Raw genomic sequence first — 20,074 nt, forward strand, 5'->3', positions numbered from 1 at the left:
ACTCTCTTCAGCTTAGCTGCAGAATCAAAGCGGCTCAGATTCAGGAGCTGGGGAAGGAAGGCCAGCATCCGTGATCACAGTAACAGATTCCACTCCGTTCTAAGTTACCATTTTCATCTCTTCAAAAATACCAAAGAGGGCCGGGGTGAGCTCACTGGCAGAGTGCATGCTTAGCAGGCACCAGGGACTGAGCTCGGCCCTCAGCATAAGACAAAGAACAGAGGAAACAAAACTGTAAACCTCTGGCACCGGATGCGCTCCTCAGCTTTTTCTCATCACTGACTGACGTGGGTGACACAAAGGCTCTTACCTTTGAGGCTGTGAGGAGCATCATTGTGCCCTTCTCAAGCACTGCCCTCGCCACAGCCATTCTGGCCTTTTTCTTCTCATCTTTCAAATCCTAGAGATGAAATCACATCAAAGTCTAAGATCATACAAGCAACTCGATCTTTTGAAAAGCCATTCACTCATCAATAATAATGTTCAAACAGTCAGTCACATAGTTCAGAAGAGTTGAGAATGTTTCCTGAACCGTTGTGCTTTGGTGAAAACAGTCACACCCTTCACCCACGGTTTCACTCTCTGAGGTCAGTGACCTGCAGTCCACGTGTCTGTGTTACTGTCTGCCTCCTCCCACACCCTCTAAAACAGAGGCTCCAGGGGGCAGAGGCTTTGGGGTATGTACTGCTGTATCGCCAACGTCCAGTAAATAAGTTATGAGAATCTGCTGGGTATGAAGAAAGAAGCTAGCTGATGGCTATTTTCAGTATTCTGACCAAATTAAGAAAGAAAGGGCTTGGACTCTTGATGCAAATACTAAAAAAATCTTGAGCCAGGCAAAGCAGTTACCAAACCCTCCAGAGGGAAAATAACTGCTACCCAATATCTGATGGGTTAAATTTAACAGGTACTTCTGCCAGGTATGGTGATACATGCCTTTAATCCCAGCACTAGGGAAGCAGAAGGATCTCTATGAGTTTAAAGATAGCCTGGCCTACACAGTCAGTTCCAGGCCAGCCAGGGCTACTCTTCAGCCAAAGTGAACAAGTTTTAAAAGATTCAACCATAGTCTTAATGGACTTGGTAGAAATATTCCTATACCAATATTCTCCAGATCAATTTTATTTTCTTTTTTGATCTTTGAGGTACTGTCTTACCGTGTAGCACAGGCTACCCTGAAAGTCACTAGGCTGTGTAGCTTGACCTTAAACTCATAGTGATCCTCCTGCCCTAGTATCTCAAGAGCTAAGCAGGGGAGAGGTGGCCCACATCTTCCCACCACTTGAGAGGCAGAAGGAGGCAGATGCTTATGGGTTCAAGGCCAGCCTGGTCTACTACATAGCAAGTTCCAGGACAGCCAAAACTACATAGAGAAATCCTGTCTCAAAATAAATAAATAGATAGATAAACAAACAAACAACTTCCTTCCATTTAAGAAGGAAGAAGAAGAGGAAGAGAAGGAGGAGGAGAAATAGGAGGAGGAAGGAGAGGAGGAGGAAGAGAAGGAGGAGGAGAAGGAAAAGAATCCCAAAGGGTAGGATTACATGAGTGAGCCACCATCCTGGCTCCATACCAGATTTCTAACTACAAATCAAAAAAACAGTGGAAGTTTTCCAGTTGTGTGGCCAGCAGGAAACACAGCCAAAGAGGCTTTGGAATCTGAGTCACACTACACTAGCCAAGTGATCCAGAAAAGGTCAGATGATAAACTGTCATAAAAATACATTATTCTAGTAATCTTTATAGGGGAAGAGTGGAGGGGATGAAGAGAGAGGATGGTGAGAGAAAAAGAAAAAGAAGTGAAACAAAGTGTTCAAGAACAATGGCTTCAGAACAGAGCACAGACAAGGTGCCACACAGGTGGATTCTAAAATCTGTATTACATTCCTTTGTTGTTTCTATGCACAAGTGCACATATGTATGTGTGTATGTCTGTCTGTGTGTATCCATGTATGCGCACATGCATGCACACGTATGCACATGCACAGGAGTCAGTCATTCCCTTCCACCATGTAAACCCTGGAGATTAAATTCAGGTAAGCACTTTTACACTCAGTTTGTTAAGAAACAAATACTAGTCCCAGGCCCATGTCCATCTCCCAACTGCAGCTGCAGCCAGGAAAGCTCCCTGAGGCATCTCAGTACCACAGGTCAGACCTGATGGGTTCATAAGCAAACACCCCAACTGGAAAAAGCCTATTCTGGACAACCTGTGGTTGTCCTCCTCCTCAGACTTAGAAGTGTTGCTCTGAATTAGGAAGTAGGTTCCAAAGATCAGACATCAAGTTGCGGTTGAAGAATGACAGGCTTCAGGAATAAACTTATCCAAACTCCATCCGTTAGCAGAGCGCCTTAGAAAAAAATCCCTTCACCTCAGGCTCAGTTTTCTTACATTAAAAAGAAAAACACCACCAACAACACCCAATTTGTAGGGCTGCATTGAATATTAAGATCAATCATGTATATTAAATGCCTAACATAACACAGCCAATGCAAATGGAGCAACGCCGCGTGTTCTTAGATGTCGTGAATGAAGAAGTTGGCTCACTGATTAAAAGATCACATTTCCACCTAATAAAAGGCCTGAGCTTATGTGAAGATGTCTCAAGGTGATAAGTAATACATTTTGTACATACATTTTGTCTGTCTCCCGTTAGGTATGCAAACTCCACCATTTCGTTTCCAAACTGGCTGAATATCTGAACAAACTCCTGAAAGCTGTTTACTCTCTCTAGCCTTTCCATGGTTGCAAGAACCTGCAAAACAGAAAATATTTTATTGTTGGGCGACAAACAAGAAAGAGATTGAGACTTCCAGAGTTGAACAGAGTGACGGGAAACAGGAGAGGCTCAGAATTCCATGGGAAACAGGGAAGCAGAGAAAACAAACACACACACACACACACACACACACACACACACACACACACACACACACGCCAGACAAGGGCTGCTGAGACATTCATCCCAGCTGGTTCAAAGCTTAGACCCATTTAGAGAATTGACTTGGTTTTAGGATAGAGAGGTGTGGGTTTGTTTATAAATTCAAAGGAAGAAGAAAATCTTAATGACTAAATAGGGCTTGGGGAGCTAGAAACCATTTGCAAGAAAAAGGCAGGGAAAAGAAAGGGCAGAAGAAGCAGAGAAGCAGCTAAAACTCTGCTGTAGGGACAGCATCAGGGGCAAGGAGTTCTGAAAAGGGAAAACTACTATTGGGGTGAACCAGGCAGGACCCTGACCTCCCCTATTGGATTAACCTTTAAAAGAGGAGACAAGAACATGTCTGACTAGAGGTAGATTCTGGGTTTTGCAGGATCTCTCAATGTGTCAGGCTGGCCTGAGACTCTCTACACAGCCCCTTAGTCTGATTCTGAACTCTTGACGATCTTCCTGTTACAGTCTCTCAAGAGTAGAGATTACATGCACGAGAGTGACAACTCCCCTTCCTGTCCCCAAGATCAGTCTTACCTTTTAATAACAGTAACTCTTTAGGAGACTCTGGGAAGGCTGTACTAATCACCTCTGAAGAGAATGCCTTCAGTGACTTATCTGCCTTTTAACAGACTCTACCAATTCTCTCCGGAATACACAGGGACCCAAGCTCCCAGCAGAGGGACCTGGGGACACCATCAAAGCCACATCTGAGCAGAGACAGCTCTGTTCATTCTTTCCCTCTTCGTATTGGTCACTTCATGACTGAGATCCCCCTCTGTGTATTTAGGGTTTCGTTTGTTTGTTTTGTGTTTTGCCACACCGTCCCTAGTCTAGGCTGACCACACACTCCCTATGAAACAGGATGACCTTGAACTTTTTCATTTGAAGTACATGTGTGAGGACAAACGTGTGTGCAGGTGTATGTGTGAACACTTATGTGGGGAACAGAGCCTGGCTTTAGATATATTCAGTGATCTGTCCCCTCTATATTTTCTGAGGCAGGGGTCTTAAACCTGGAACTCACCTCTCTGATGAGTCAGAGGCTGAAGAGATGAGGCAAACTAAATAAATCTCTTTTCTTTATAAAGTACCTAGCCTGGGGCATTGTATCATAGCAACAGAAAGTTGACGAAGGTAATAATAAGAACTAAGAAGGCAGTGAAGAGAAAAAACAAAACCAAAAACTCAAAACAACATAAACAAACAAACCAGAAACCGTACAGGTCATTGAACCAGAATTAGAGGCACCCCGGTATGGAAGAAAGTGGAAGGGAGGTAGTCTGCAGAGTGAGGAATCGGGAGCGGGAGGAGGTTAAGATTCACAGTTGAAAAACTGTTCTCATCAGTCAGGAGCTGCTATTTAGACTAAACACCTGCCAAGAAGCTTCAGACAGTGAGGAGGGAACAGAACATGGACCTACGCTCAGTACAGCCATCAGAAAATGCTGTGCCCTTGACATAAGAAACAGTAAATGAATGTGAAATATTTTCTGACTGTTTTTTCTAAATAACCACTGAGTTTTGGTCAGACCAAGATAGGTTAGAAAAACACAGATATCCTGTGTTTGCTCATTGTTAATGAGGCTATGGAGGGCACTTGGCCTGCTAACCTGCCCAGGCAGCACAGGAAACACAAGCAGTTTCCACAGATAAGAAAGACTGCGCACCAAGCAAGCCTCCCCCTCAGGCGTCTTTCTTTCCTCTGTCATTCTCTCCACTTCTTTTTCTCTTTAAACTTTTACTCTTTGGATCACTCCACATTCACTGAGAGGAGGGTATCAGTAGGGCTAGCGTCAGATCCTACATAGAGAATGCATCTCTGCCCTAGCTGATCTGATTGCCTTCCTCCTTACCTAGGGGATTATCCACAGAAAGCAATGGCCCTTGGTTCCCAATGATCCAGGGCACAGCCACTCTCTACCGGAGGGGAAGAGTTTAAGTTCCATTCTTAAATTTTGCAATTCTTCAGAAGTACTTAAGGAGTCTACATACAGAAACTTTGTAGCTGTGGATAATTACAGCTTCAGACAATATCTTTTTTAAAAGATAGGGTCTCATGTAGCCTAGGCTGCTTTCAAACTTTATGTAGCCGAGGCTGGCCTTGATCTCCTGGATCATCCTGCCTCTACTTTCTATATATGGTGCTGATGATTGAACCCATGGCTTAGTACATGCAAGGCAAACATTCTCTCAACTGGGGAACAGACAGAGACCAGATGAGTTACATTTGTTTTTAGCTTTTAAATCATAACTCTCTGACTTAAATGAAAGGAAAAAGACTGAAGGCTACTTCTCAGCCAGGTCTCTACCACATACAACATCGGCTTAGCTTTTCTCTCCAAATTGCACACATTAAAGGGTTTTGGCAGTAAGCCTCAACAAGATTTTTATTGTTGCTATTAAATGAGAAACATTACTTGCATTTAAAAGTTTAGGCCTGGGGCTAGAGAGGTGGCTCAGTGGTTAAGGGCACTGACTGCTGCTATTCCTGAAGATCCACATCTCATTTCCAGAACCCACACGGCAGGCAGCTCACAACCATCTCTAACTCCAGTTTCGGCAGATCTGACACCCTCTTCTGACCTCTGTGAGCACCAGGCATGCACATGATATACAGGCTTACATGCAGGCAAAGTCATATACAGAAAATAATGATGATAATAAATAATAATAATAGTTTTTAAAATGGAAATAAATAAAAGCTTAGGCTCAGAAAATTGGAGGTAGTAGGTGTAGAAAAGACACCATTTTAAACTCTAGGCAACAGGTGCTATAAATAGTTAAAAAACCTTGCCAAATTACCTGGATTCCACCTCAACAAGGATTCTGAACCACCTGAGACAACACAGCCACAAGTGCGTACCTTGTTTCTCGATGTCACTATTTGCTTGATGACTACCTGATCTGCCAGCAGCAACACTTTTGTCACTGAGGAGAGCAGCAGTCTGGCCGCCTGCACGACTCCTGTTTTGTCTGTCAGAATTGTGACCTGACCATCTGACTCCAAATGGTTCCATTTGGTCACATCTGTGAGGGAGGCGATTGTTTCTCCTAAAAAGAAAAAGGGAATATTATGTTGGCAATGGAAACTTAAATAAGAGACAGACTTTTCTCTCCTTCCCATGTATTTAACACGGGGAACAAGAACATGAAGCAGCTCCACCTCAGATGGATCCTAGGTTGCTTTTTAGCAAAATAAAACAAACAAAAAAGTACACTCAGAACCATGGCAAACTTCCACCCAGTCAAAAATACAATTTGCCTTTCTAGTAGTTTAGCCAAACACAAATCGAAAGGCTGCCTCTCTGCAAGGCAAAAGGAAAGCCCGGCAGCTGAGAACCAAAGCCCTAAATCCAGAGCAGTGAGCAGGACTCAGTGGCCCAAACCTTGGTGTGGGGGTTGGGGAAGCAGAGGGAGGGAAGGAGAGAGGGAGGGAGGGAGGGAGTGGTGTCAATCACCACCACCTGAAGAAGCTTGGGTCTGGAGGGACTTCCAAATAGAGACAGAGCTTTAGGCCCAAGGGTTAACATCTTCAATAGAGGGAGGTGGGACTGGAAGAACAACTATAGATACTTAAGAAATCCGTCTGCAGATCTGCCTGGAGAGGTTTGGGTTCCAACCCTGGCTGACCTTCAGGCTGGTTAGTGATGCTTGGTCGTGTTTAGTTCTGTTCTGTTTTAAGACAGGGTCTCTGGGGCTGGGGATTTAGCTCAGTGGTAGAGCGCTTACCTAGGAAGCGCAAGGCCCTGGGTTCGGTCCCCAGCTCCGAAAAAAAGAACCAAAAAAAAAAAAAAAAAAAAAAAGACAGGGTCTCAGCACTATGCAGCCATGGCACTATACAGCCAAGTCTCATGGCTGGCCTAAAACTTGCTGTGTAAGCCAGACTGGTCTCAAACTCACTGCTTCCAAGTGTTAGGGTTAAAGGTGTGCAACACCATGGGCAGCTTAGGTTTTTTTAAAGATTCATATATTTATTTTTATTTTTTATGTGTAAGGATATTTTGTCTATACGTATGTCTATTGTATACCACTCAGACTTCCTAGAACCAGAGTTACTGATGGTTGTGAACCAGCATCAGATGCTGGAAGAACAACCTGAGCTCTTAACCACTGAGCCCTCTCTCCGGCTTCAGACACTTACTCCTCTTTTGGTCCCCAGGGAAGACCATTCTAGGACACAGATTTTCAACCCTCTTAAAAACTCTTTCCTCCAAAATCAATTCTAGAATAATAATAATTATCAGAGCTATACAAATAGCTGCTCTTCTGGAAGTGAGGCCAAGCGTTGTGTGCCGTTTGAAAGACAGTCCCTACAGTCTCCAGCATTGAACACGTGCTCCCCAGTCTGGGAGGTGTGCATGTGGCCTTGTTGGAGGAGTTGTGTCTCTGTAGGTGGTCTCCGAGGGTTAAAAGACTTCCCTGTTACTAGCTCATTCTCTCCGGTTCCTTCCTGACATTCTCCCCAGTTCCCTGCCACGCCCTCGGTCCACCAAGGTCAAGCTCTAACTCTTCCATCAGTTGCCTTGGTCACTGTGTTTTATTGTAAATGTTTTCTAAAACTCCTTCCTACTACAGTTAATAAGGCTTTTAAAATAATTTTGTTTAAGATAATTTGGAGGTCCTAAAAATATGTATGTCTAATGACTGAGTTTCTCGCGAAAGGTCTATTGTTTAATTTTACTTTATTTTTGGGTTTTCCGAGACAGGCTTCTCTGTGTATCCTGGCTGTTCTAGAAGTCAGTCTGTAGACAAGGCTGGCCTCAAACTCAGAGATCCACCTGCCTCTGCCTCCCGAGTGGTTAATTTTATAATATACATACAAATGTTTTGTCCATTAACATAAAAATCTAAGGTATAAAGTATGAGAATCTTTTCAGCTGAACCACAGGAGGCAAAATAGTCAATTTTATTTAGAAGGGCCAGTCGCTGGGAACATGTAAGTCATACAAAGACAGACTTAGAGCAGGGCAGCTGTTAATGCATGGGGAGATGGGGGTCAAGTCACAGACAGCAGCCATAGGAATATGAAAAGAAAGTGATTTGGGAGACAGTGAGGAAAGAAAATACAAAATTAGCATCTGATCGATGATAGGGAGAAAGAAAAGTTCAAAATTGTAAACCAAATCATTTAGAAAGTATCAGACTCAGAAAGGAAATGACAGACTTAGTTTCAGACAGCAGAGATTTAAAATGATACAGGCAGGTACACACAAAACACAGGCCATTAAATATGGATAACTGATGCTTTACCAATAAATAAAGTTTATGGTAGCCTCAAGATGGCTCCCTAAGAGCTCTTATTGGGGTTTAAATCTCGGCTCGAGTCCAGACAGACCACACCAAGCCAACATGGTTCCATGTGGAGAGGTTTACTGAGAGAAGAAGAGTAGAAGAGGAGAGGAAAGGCCAGCCATGGGCATGTGGAGGGAAGAGGGGGAGGGAAATGGGGAGAGAAGGAACAAAGGGGACAAGCAGGGAAGAGAAGAGAGCAAAGAGCGAGAGAGGGAGGAGGGGGCAAGCAACCCCTTTATAGTCAGGCATACTTGGCTGTTGCCAGGCAACTGTGGGGCGGAGCATCCTGGCTGTTGCCAGGTAGCTGTGGGGATGGAGCTTAGACAGAATACCAACAGCTCTGCCCACAGGTACCCACATCTGCCAACTGTCCTCTTACATCACCCTAAGACTATAGGCTGAAGAGAAGGTATTCCACTTCTGAAATTAAGCAATCAAATTCACTCCCAAGAGTTGTCCTCTAACCTGCGCGCGCGCGCACGCGCGCACACACACACACACACACACACACACACACACACACACACACAATGAATTTTTTAAAGCTGAGACTATCATCTTGTTTCCTGTCTCTCTGAGGGAAATCAGGGCACGGTCAGCCTTAATACAAAGAGATCCATGTGGTGACGAACAGTCAAGCAGGAAGTGAAGCCTGCAGATAACAAAGGCCCAGACACCTTCACCCAAATCATTCCATGTGCAGACCCAGAGTGCCCAGGGAGCCACTTCCTGACTCCTGTTTGCGGCCCTCTGCTGCCTAGAGGTTAACTTGCTGCCCAGCAGTGGAAATGTTTGTGTCACAAAACTTTTATGGCAGAGGACAGATGTGCACAGAACTAACCCTTACTGTGGTGGAAAGAGCAGAGGAAATGGCTGAGTGCGTGTTTTAGTAGCAGTAGCTGAAGAAAAGATGCTTCCTTTGTTCCTGAGGAAAATGTCCGTTTCCTATCACTCTCGGCCACCATGGGCTCTGCAGAGGAGCCTGTGCAGACAGCAAGCTCCACCATTCTTTTTCTGACTGAACCCTGGGCATTCACTGCAGAGCAGGACCGGGTGTCTCCTCCCCACCACAGCCACTCCAAGTGTAGACTGCTAAGAATTCCCCCAAAAGGCACAAAGCTTACAGGTTGGTGTATCCTTTTGTTACATGCGATGAGCCAGTGTAGTCCCTTAGAGGGAACACTCAGACACTCTGTGGTGGCTTGAATATGCTTGGCCCCGGGAGTGACACTGTTAGGAGTGTGGCCTTGTTGGAGTAGGTGTGTCACTGTGAGGGTGGGCCTTGACACCCTCCTCCACACTGTGAGACAGTCTTCTCCTGGCTGACTACCTTCAGATTAAGATGTAGAACTCTTAGCTCCTCCAGCATCAACCTACTGAACGCCATGCTCCCACCATGATGATGATGATGATGATGATGATGATGATGATGATGATGATGATGATGGACTGTACCTCCGAAACTGTAAGCCAACCCCAATTAAATGTTGTCCTTTATAAGACTTGCTTTGGTCATGGTGTCTGTTCACAGCAATGGAAACCCTAACTAAGACACACTCTAACAAAAATACTGAGCTGCCATATTGAAAAAAAAATCTCGACAGGGTAGTCATCGAGAGAGACTAAGATGTAAGAATCATGACATGAAAACTTGCTAAACACATATTCATGCCAGAGAACACGTACATCATATAACAATGCTCTGCAAATAAGAATAGCCCCAGGCTCCCACGAGGACATGCCCTGCCCAGTGTCTCCCTGCCTGGTGAAGGAGGTCGGACTGGAATCTAACAGTTAACCTGAAGCACTTGCTAGGTCTTGATCACTGCTTCGTATTCTTCCCCTCAAGCATACGCAAACTGCCCAGGAAAAAGAGGCCATTAAGGGCTGAGTGAGCCAAAAGACCTTCAAGAGTGACTCATGTCACGTGTTGGGTGAAACGTCCCACTTATGTGCAACTTCAGGAGGCTCACGGTTGGGTTGGGGTTCGGATCCTCATGGAGTGAAAGAGCACTTCTGACGGTTTAGAAGAGATAGTGTGTGAGGCTCCTGCCACTGGAGGGGACCTGCCTGGTCCTTGGCTTGAGCTGTCTGCTCATGCCTGCTCCCTTTGCCTCCACACTAAGCACAGGGTGACAAGGCTAAGGGACTGTAGGCCCTCATGCTGTTCTTTTCCTGTAAATCCCATCCTGCCCCTCTTGCTTTCAGCAAGTGCTGTTATCAGGAACAACTCAAGACTGCCTTTGTGTTCTCTCTGCATTGCCCCCTGTGTCTGTAACGTGCTGTACAGGGCCCATCTCTCTGCATTGCCCACTGTGTCTGTAACGTGCTGTACAGGGCCCATCTCTCTGCATTGCCCACTGTGTCTGTAACGTGCTGTACAGGGCCCATCTCTCTGCATTGCCCACTGTGTCTGTAACGTGCTGTACAGGGCCCATCTCTCTGCATTGCCCACTGTGTCTGTAACGTGCTGTACAGGGCCCATCTCTCTGCATTGCCCACTGTGTCTGTAACGTGCTGTACAGGGCCCATCTCTCTGCATTGCCCACTGTGTCTGTAACGTGCTGTACAGGGCCCATCTCTCTGCATTGCCCACTGTGTCTGTAACGTTCTGTATCAGTGCCCACAGAATAATGTTCTGCCAGGAAAACAGGACTCTCCTCTTACAAACTGGTTTGTTTCCTCTCAGCAAACAATGAGGGTTATATAACCCTTTGTTTCTCCCATTTTTGTCTTGCTTTCCAGGAAGTACAAAGATAAATTTACTGCTTAGTTAAATATTCATCTTTGCCAAAGACTCTGGTATATTTTTTCTCTGACTTTAATAGGTTCACTTGACATGTCTTTTATTGTGGCCCACTTCAAATCCTTTTTTATGATGGAAAAAATATAAACTATAAATAAGGTGAGGCCATCTCCTCTGCGTCCCACATAAAGCTGTTCCCTAAACCAACAAATGGCTAGAAGCCCAAGAGTCAGGCTAGGGTCCTCCCTCTCCTGTGGTTAACAACCATGTCCTGTCTGTTCAGCCTCATCAGCAAGTATGCTGTGAGTTCTTTCCTGTCCTCTGTAACCCTATCACATTGTCTGCATGTAGCTGTTTGCATGTAAACGCTTCCCATGAAATCTCCCTGCCTTCCTTCTTAACCCTCTCTCAATCTCTTCTCTGTATAACCTACCTCAGTCAGCATGACATGTCACCAGTCTATGTGTCAGGCTGAGGACTGGAGTCGGAAGGAGCCCACCATCCCTAAAAGCCAACCTAGGTCGTTAATAATCTAGGATATATTTTTTTAATGTTTTGATTTGTTTGTATTTCAAGATAGGATTTCTTTGTTTTTAGCTCTGGCTGTCCTGGAACTCTCTCTGTAGAGCAGGCTGGCCTCGAACTCACAGAGTGCGGGAGATTAAAGGCATGCACCACCACCTTCTGGCTGCATCTCTTAACTCAAAGTAAACCTAAAGGGTTGGTGGTGCTTAGTATAAAAACAGCCCTGGGTTCAATCTCCAGCATTGTAGAAACCAAATGCCTAAGTTTTCTCACGTGTAGTGGTACACAGCTGTAATTCTAGCATTTGAAATCCAGAGACAGGAGGATCACACCAACTTAAAAGTCAACATGGTTTACCCAGTGAGTTCTAGAATAACCAGGCTACATAAGTGAGACTGCTTCAAAGTAAATAAATAATAATGTACTTGTCATAATATTCAGAACAATGGAATTGGGATAGTCTTTAAAATAAATGTTCGGGGTTGGGGATTTAGCTCAATGGTAGAGCGCTTGCCTAGCAAGCACAAGGCCCTGGGTTCAGTCCTCAGCTCCAGAAAAAAAATAAAATAAAATAAAATAAATGTTCACAGCTGGGAGCAGTGATGTTCACCCGTAATATCAGCACTTGGGAGACTGAGGCAGGAGGACTCCCACTATGTTTGAGGGCAGCCTGGGCTATGGAGTGAAACTCACCTCAAGAAGGAAACAAGAGCTGGGTGCAGCTTCACATGGCTTGGCAGAGGGAGAAGCAGGTGGATCTCTGAATTTGAAGCCTCAAAGAAAGTTCCAGGCTAGCAAGGACTTTGTTTCCTAAAACAAACAAAACAAAACAAAACAAACAGCAATCGAGCAACAAACCAAAGGTAGATAAACACATACCTGCTTGTTTAGCTTCGATGCAGGCAATACTAATTTCTTCTTTCAAATCCCAGTTTTCATTGGCTATAGCTTCCCCTACTTTAACAAATCTTCCAACTGCCAAGTTGACAGCTTGTCCCACGCGCTGAATCGCTTGCAGAGTCTTATCAGACTTTTTGGTATTATCTTTATGGTTAATAAGTGTGGTAATCTGAAAATTAACAAAAAAGAAGCAACTTTTATCTCAATACTTAAAAGAAAAAATCACAAAGGCCAAGAAAATTAAACCCAGCCTACCAGACTCATCCACGAGACCAAATCATCACTTCAGACCTTGCAGCCCAGGGGCTGGGCAGCGGAACATCTTGCATTATTTCCCTAGACAGTGTTTTTATTAATTGTGATTATAAGGTCAACTGAGGGTGATAATCGGACACACACTTTCAGACACTCTTCAGATTTTCCAACAAATCTTCAAGATTTGAGAACACAGCAGGGCAAATCGCAGATTCACAGCACACATTTTCCTCAGTTCTACCTAAGCTGCTCTAAGTAAAGATACCTTTCCCGGCATTGCCCTCCACTGCTCACAAATGGGTTATACAAATGGGACTTATGCAGTGGAAGTGTAGCTCAGTGGCAGAGCTGGCCTAGCACATGGAAGACCCTTGGTTCTATTCCCAGCACTGTAAAATGATACTTGAGCCACACAAGTTTGCTGGACTCACTAACAGCTTTAGAATGGCCAGTGCAATCTACTCTTTCAAGCCAGTTTTGTTATATCAGCAGCCCCACAATCCATGATATACCAAGAGTTTTATCATTTAGTTTTAAGCCTTGAACTAAAATATAGAATGACATGTATATATCATTAAAACAAATGAAAATCTTTTAAACGTCTTAGAAAAGTAACACATGTACAATACACATATGCAAAATATTTATTTTAAAATGTTAGATAAAAGTGATGGCTCACTGGTTAAGAGCACTGGCTGGCTGCTCTTCCAGAGGACCTGGGTTCAATTCCCAGCACCCACATGGCAGCTCACAACTGTCGGTAACTCTAGTCCCAGAGATCCAACACCCTCTTCTAGTCTTTATGGGTAACAGATACACAAATGGTGCACAAACATACATGCAAGAGAATATCCACACACGTAAAATAAAACTTACATTTAAAAAAGACCCAAAACAGAATATAAGAGGAAAGCATTCTACACCAAGCATTTTTTAAGTTAAGGTATTAAGAGCTTAAGATAAATGGAAATGTCTAAATTTGAATCTTGGGGTGGCCAGCACCATGAGGAATGAGCTTAAGTGACACAGAGAAATATACTGAAAGCCTTACATTATTTTATTTTTTGCGTATGTGTACATGTGTTCATATGTGTACACATGTGTGAGTGTGTGTGTTGAAGCCAGAGGCTGATTTTGGATATCTTCCTCAATGGTTCTCCACCTATTTAAGACCAGGTCTTCCAGTAAACCCCGAGTATTCTCAGTTACAGTGGCTGGCCAGGGAGCTTCAAGGATCCTTCTGTCTCCCTCCTCTTCTGCAGCACTAGGATTCCAGATGTGCACTATATCTGGGTTTTTAACTGGGTCCTGGGATCAAACCCAGTCCTTATGCTGGCGGTGCAGGCGTTTTACTCACTGAGCTATCTCTCCCAAGCCCTGCCACTATTTTCATCTACTGTATCGTTTCAACACATTATTTCAATACAAGTGTTTAATATCTGTTAGCTGCCAAGACCTCAGGATGTGTGGTGGCTTGAGTAAGCGTGTCCTCCATAGGCTCATGTATTTGCACGCTTAGCTCAGTTGGTGAACTGTTTGGAAGGTCTAGGTGAGGCCTTATTGGAGGAGGAGGCAGGTCTCTGGGAGTGAGCTTTGAGGTTTTAAAAGTCCTTGGAAGGCCCAGTCTCTCTCTCTGCTTGATGCCTGTAGGTCAAGAAGTACTGATCCACAAGCTCCCAGTTACTGCTTCAGTGGCATGCTTGTCTGCTACACTCTGAAACTGTACGAGACTCCAATGCTTACTGTTTTAACAGTTGCCTTGATCATGGCGTCTCTTCACAACAATACAACAGTAACTAAAACAGGATACACGCATGAATGAGACATACAATACTACCTCCAATGTTTGCAGTATAACGGAATGACAATTCAATCACAAAATATATTTCATAGATGAAATAAAACTCTAAAAAATGGGGAAACATCAATGAATGATGAAAAGGTCTGTGCTACACTCAGATGAAGAACCACAGTATTAGAGAAATAATTTTAATGGGTGTTCTGTGAAAAATATAACAATGTATTGTACCCGGAAGCCACCTGAGATTGGCTGCTCTTTCTCCTCTGAGAAAGTGGAATTGATAGTAGCAGACTACCAATGTATTTCAGAGAACAGAAACTGAGCGGTGAGAAGCTTTGGGCATGAGCCTGGCCTGTTAAGGACTGAAGTGAGGCCAGAGTGACAAAAGCAGTGAGCAAAGTGACAGGCACAAGCCAGTGCCTGTGACGGATGGCCAGGAGCCCCTGACGGACAGCCAGGAGCTGGCCCTGGATGACTGGGAAGCAGAGCAAAGAATGCACGTTTTGAGCTGGGCATGGTGGTGCATATCTGCAATTCCAGGGACTGTAAGCTGCAGGCCGGTTTGAGCTACAGAATGAGATTATGCTTCAACAAAATTGTGTTCTGTGCATTACTGGGAGCCACAGGAAGGTTTTTAGGCAGGAATGTGGTATAATCTCTGTGATTTTGAAACATATTAAAAAACTCCTTCAGACCACTCCATCAAGGAGGGAGTAACTTTGTTTCTCTCCCAAGTATAAACTTACTTCTCATGAGAAAATAACAATGGACCTTACATTTCTGGTTACTTTCAGGATACTGTGATGGTATCTCTTTCTGTCTGTCCCTCTGTCTGTGTCTGTCTGTCAGCACACACATGCACCTTTGTGTGTGTGTGTGTGTGTGTGTGTGTGTGTGTGTGTGTGTAGTGTGCGTGTGTAGTGTGTGTGTAGTGTGTGTGTAGTGTGAGTGTAGTGCGTGTGTGTGTGTGTGTGTGTGTGTGTGTGTGTGTGTGTGTGTGTGTGTGTGGTGTGTTTCTGCTCCCCTCCCTCCCTCTGGGATCAACCACAGGGAGAGAGAAACTGATGCCACAGGCAACAGATGCAGCAGAACTGAGGTTTTCAACAGACAGATGAGTGAACTTGGGCCAGTTCAAGACTTTAGATTTCCACAGACCCAGCCAAACACCTCTATTGCAGTTCTGTGATGGACTTTGGTCTAGAACCATTGTGTAAAATAAACTACTACAGAATTCTTAACTCACAGAAACTGTAAGACAAATGTTTGTTGTTTTAGGCACTAAACTTGAGTTAATTTGCTAGGTATGACTATGAGATGTCCGCCCCCACCCCACCCCAGACTCATGAGCTTAAACACTAATTCCCTATCTGGTAGCACTGTTTGGGAAGATTATAGATACTTTAGGACAGTGGCTTTCAACTTGTGAGTCACAACCTCTTTGGGGAGTCAACCGACCCTTTCATAAGGGTTACATATCAGATATCCTTCATATCGGATATTTATACAATTCATAACAGTAGCAAAATTACAGTTATGAAGTAGCAACAAAAGTAAGATTGAGGGGTTGGGGATTTAGCTCAGTGGTAGAGCGCTTGCCTAGGTAGCGCAAGGCCCTGGGTTTGGTCCCCAGCTCCGAAAAAAAGAACCAAAAAAAAAAAAAAAAAAAAAAAAAAAAGTAAGATTGAGGGTCACCACAACACGAGGAACTGTATTAAAGGGTCACAGCATTAAGAGGGTTAGGAACCACTGGTACAGGAAAAGGAACTCTGTTGAAGAAGAATGTGTCACTGGGAATACCCACTGAGGTTGCTTGTCTGAGACAGGTTCTCACTATGAAGCCTGGGCTGGCCTGTAACTTACAGAGACCCACTTAGGTACAGCACCACACAACGCTGGCATTGACATCATATGCCCTGGCCCCTCTTTCTGTTTTCTCTTTACTCCTCTCACCATGATGGGCTATATTCTTCCTAGAACTATAAGCAAAAACGAACCCTTTCTCCCCAGACTTGCTTTAATCAGGGTGTTTAAGCACAGAGATAGAAACTAATGAAGGCGTTGTCTTTCACTGATAAACAAGTGACACAGATTCTGGTATCTGCATCTGGAGAGATGCTATAACAAAACCCAAAACTTGAGACTGTGTTTGAGTGGACTTTGGGGGGTGAGTAAAAAGCCCCAAGAATGTTGAGGGCACTGTACAGAAGCAGGAGACTTTGGGGAAACTCTCCTAGTCAGTTTGGGATGCCAAAACAAATACCTTCATCTGGTCCTATAGGAACCCACTGCTTGCAGTTCTACAAAGCCCAGTTCAGGCCTCCATAAGACCTGGTGTGTGGTGAGGGCCAGGTCTGGGTAGTGCTTTCTGGATCTCCACTTGGTAGATGAAGTAAACAAGTCCCTCAGACTCCACCCAAAGCATTAGTCTCGTTCACGACTCAACCCCCCCCCCAAAGGCCTAACATTACCATGGGGATTAAGTTCTAATTTAAGAAGTGTGAGGGGAAAGCAATATTCAGACCACAACAAAAGTGTATGGAAAATCTTATTTAAAAAAAGGAAAAGTGGGAAAGGGATTAAGGAGCCGGCTCAGTAGGTAAAGTGTGTGACGGCCTGAATTTAAATCCCAGAACCCAAGTAAATGCAGCAAAAAGGACATCCAAATTCCTAAAACTGCTATGGGAGATGGGAGGTAGAGACGGGAATCTCTCAAAGATCATGGGTCGGCTAGCCTAGCCTACCCAACGACAAACAAAAAGAGACTCAAAGAAGATAAAAGGTTAAAAAAGATATCCAAGCTTATCCTTTGACCTACACACACATACACACACACACACACACACACACACACACACACACACACACACACACTGTAGCACACAACACACAACTTCTCACATACCTTTCTCCTTTCTCCACCCCCACACACAGGTTTGGGGGATTGTTTTTTTGTTCGTTTGTTTTTTAGGTGAAAAAAATTCACTAGAAACTAGAGGGAAAGAATCCGTATTCTGTAGTGGCAGAAGATCACCCTTAATAATAAGGAAAGTAGAAAATATCCTTCAAGAGTTAGGTGGTCTAGCTAAGGTGGTTTGAAGGGGTTCGAAGGGGCTATTGATTGCAATAAAATAGAAGTGAACAGAGAGAAGTTAAATCAAACACTGTTAAATAAAGTCAAGCCACAACTTGCTGCTTTTGAAAATTCTTAGCCAGATGGCTCACCATGATAAAATCATAAATGGCTTGCAGGCAAAAGTCAAATCTAAGGCACTGTCAAGAAAGCCAAATCTAAAGACGGACGCTAAGGGACCGACTGTAAAGTCTTGCCATTGGCATTCGGAGCTTGGACACTTGTCTTCCAGCTGTCCAAGGAGTCAGAGGGCAGAGAGGAGGTGACCTCTGCACAGCTCGTGGAGTTGGCTTTGTCTAACTCATGGAGTATAGCATGACTCAAAGGACAACAAACAAAATTAATCACACTGGCAGAAACATCATCAGCCCAGACTTTTTTTTTTTTTTTTAAAAGCACCAATATGAGCTGAAGGAGTTCTTACCGCCAAGTTTCCACAGACTGAGAAACTAGCAAACAAACAAGGGCTGCCATTCATAAGAAAGGGCGAGCAACTGAGAAGCCAATGCCAAGACATGAAGACAATTCTCGGACTTGAGTTTTAATTAAGGAACTGCCAACCTGGATCCAGGTGCATTTTAGGAAGCTATTAACCAGTAGTTTTTTTTTCTTTCCTTGTTTTTTAGTATAGGCCTACAAAACATCCTGCATGCCCTATTTTTCCTACAGCTAGAAAGAGTTACATTTGGGAAATGGCTATCTATAAAAAGCCAGATTTCCAGGTCAACCTTATGATCCAAGCTGATGCTTCAGGAGAGGTTGTCTACAATGGAAGAAAGGGAACAATTTTCCACAGAGGTTGTTAGAGAGCGCAAGTTCTTTGCTATTGCTTCCTACCAGAGGCAAAGCCTCCACCCCTTCTCCTTAGTTACTTCTAGCAGAATGAGCAGGGATGTACATCAGGAGGTAGAGGCTGGCCGAGCTAGCATGCTCTAGGCCCTGGGTTCAGTTCCCAGCCCCACACACCAGGGCTATGACAACAGGCCTGAAATCCCAGCACCGCAGCTGGAAGCAGGGGTATCTTCTGTCTCAGCACACAGAGTAAAGCAGAAGTAACTGTGCTGTTACGCTAGAGGCAAAGTCATGGTCTCCCTGGGTTTCCATGTCTTGATCTCTAACCCCTTCACTCTGGAACCATGGGAAGTCTCCCAGGATGAAGAACTAAGGCTAGTTGCCAAAGCTACAGATTCTCAGGTTTCCAGACAGCACAGAGAAGACATCTGGAGCCAGCCAAGTAATTCCCGGCTCTCAAACTCGAGGTTCTAAGGATCTGACTTATTTTAATCCACTAAGTTTTGAGGCATTATGTTATGTAGAAGTAAACATATGTCATATGTGTGTTTTGAAGTAAATTCTCAGTCACTGAGGAGGCTAATTTTTTGGATTGATTATTTGTTTTTTTGTTTATTTATTTTTGGTGGTAGATAAGTACATCAAATATAATTGATAGTGAATGTATAAAATCCAGCGTGACTCTCCACGGCTTCAGAATGACTGCTTTAACTGTACACAAGTTCACTGAGATGCATAAAGTTAAGGAGAGTTACTTTTGCTTTGCGATTGTCTGTTTTGCAGATTCTTTTAGTTTGGTTTGGTTTTCATCTTTCATTCTACGTAGCCCTGACTGGTCTCAGAAATCAGCCTGCCTCAGTCTCCCAAATGTTAGAATCAAAGGTATATGTCATGGCACCTGGCTGCAAGTTCTTTATAATAAAGCTTTAATACATTTAAAATCTGAGTAAGCTAAGTCCCCCTCCTCCCCACCCCCGCTCAGGCATTCTTGCTCCTTTCTTGATTCCAAGGGACTGAACCTTTTCTTCAGCACAAATGGTACCTGGGAGCCCATTCACAGTCACAAAGGCACGATCACCAGAGTGAACTGTGAGGACAGTTGTGCTATGATGTCCGAAGCAGGATGACAGGCATGAAAGACACCAGTGTGGTGGTGGACACCTGAGACAGGACTGGGAAGAGCAGGCACAGACATGGAATCCACCCTTCCCCCTGTAGTCCCTCAGACCTGGCAGACACTAGGGAACTCACAGTTCCAGATGTAGACAGAGACCCTGACCACCATTTCAAGCTATCACGTAAGAGATTACAGACTGAAAAGAATGGGAATGGCTTTGACCACTCCATTCATGTGGGGCATCCTAACACACAATTATTAGAAAGTGATCGGCCATGAACTCAGAGCTCCCATGAATAGGATTTAATACCCTCAGAAGAGAAAGCAAGGGGCCCTGCCCCTTATATCAACGTATCAGGACAAGAAGACGACGGTGACATCACTGAACGCTTAACCCTGGGCACTTTGATGTTAGGCCACCCGGCTACCAGACTGCCAGAGTAAATCCTTGTCGTTTAAGGAGCCTACTGCTCATCCGTGGGATAGGGTTTGAACAAGACATCCCATATGCTGGGCTCCAGCTCAGTGTTGCTATTACAGCGACCCAGACTAAGACACTGTGCTCATTACATTCCGTATTCGC

The 20,074-nt window shown here is 44.3% G+C and overlaps 1 protein-coding gene across 3 annotated transcripts in view; it reads right to left on the reverse strand.

The window, feature by feature from the left end:
- Window positions 1-20,074, reverse strand: part of Ctnnal1 (catenin alpha-like 1) — a 67,232-nt gene that overhangs the window by 26,509 nt on the left and 20,649 nt on the right. For all 3 annotated transcript variants that reach the window (NM_001106649.1, XM_087547922.1, XM_087547923.1), the window contains 4 exon segments: window positions 311-400; window positions 2,637-2,756; window positions 5,797-5,984; window positions 12,376-12,565. In NM_001106649.1, the coding sequence (NP_001100119.1) occupies window positions 311-400; window positions 2,637-2,756; window positions 5,797-5,984; window positions 12,376-12,565 (588 nt within the window).

This window comes from Rattus norvegicus, chromosome 5 (genome assembly GCF_021556685.1).
Source record: "Rattus norvegicus strain SHRSP/BbbUtx chromosome 5, alternate assembly SHRSP_T2T, whole genome shotgun sequence".
Taxonomy (NCBI): Eukaryota; Metazoa; Chordata; class Mammalia; order Rodentia; family Muridae; genus Rattus; species Rattus norvegicus.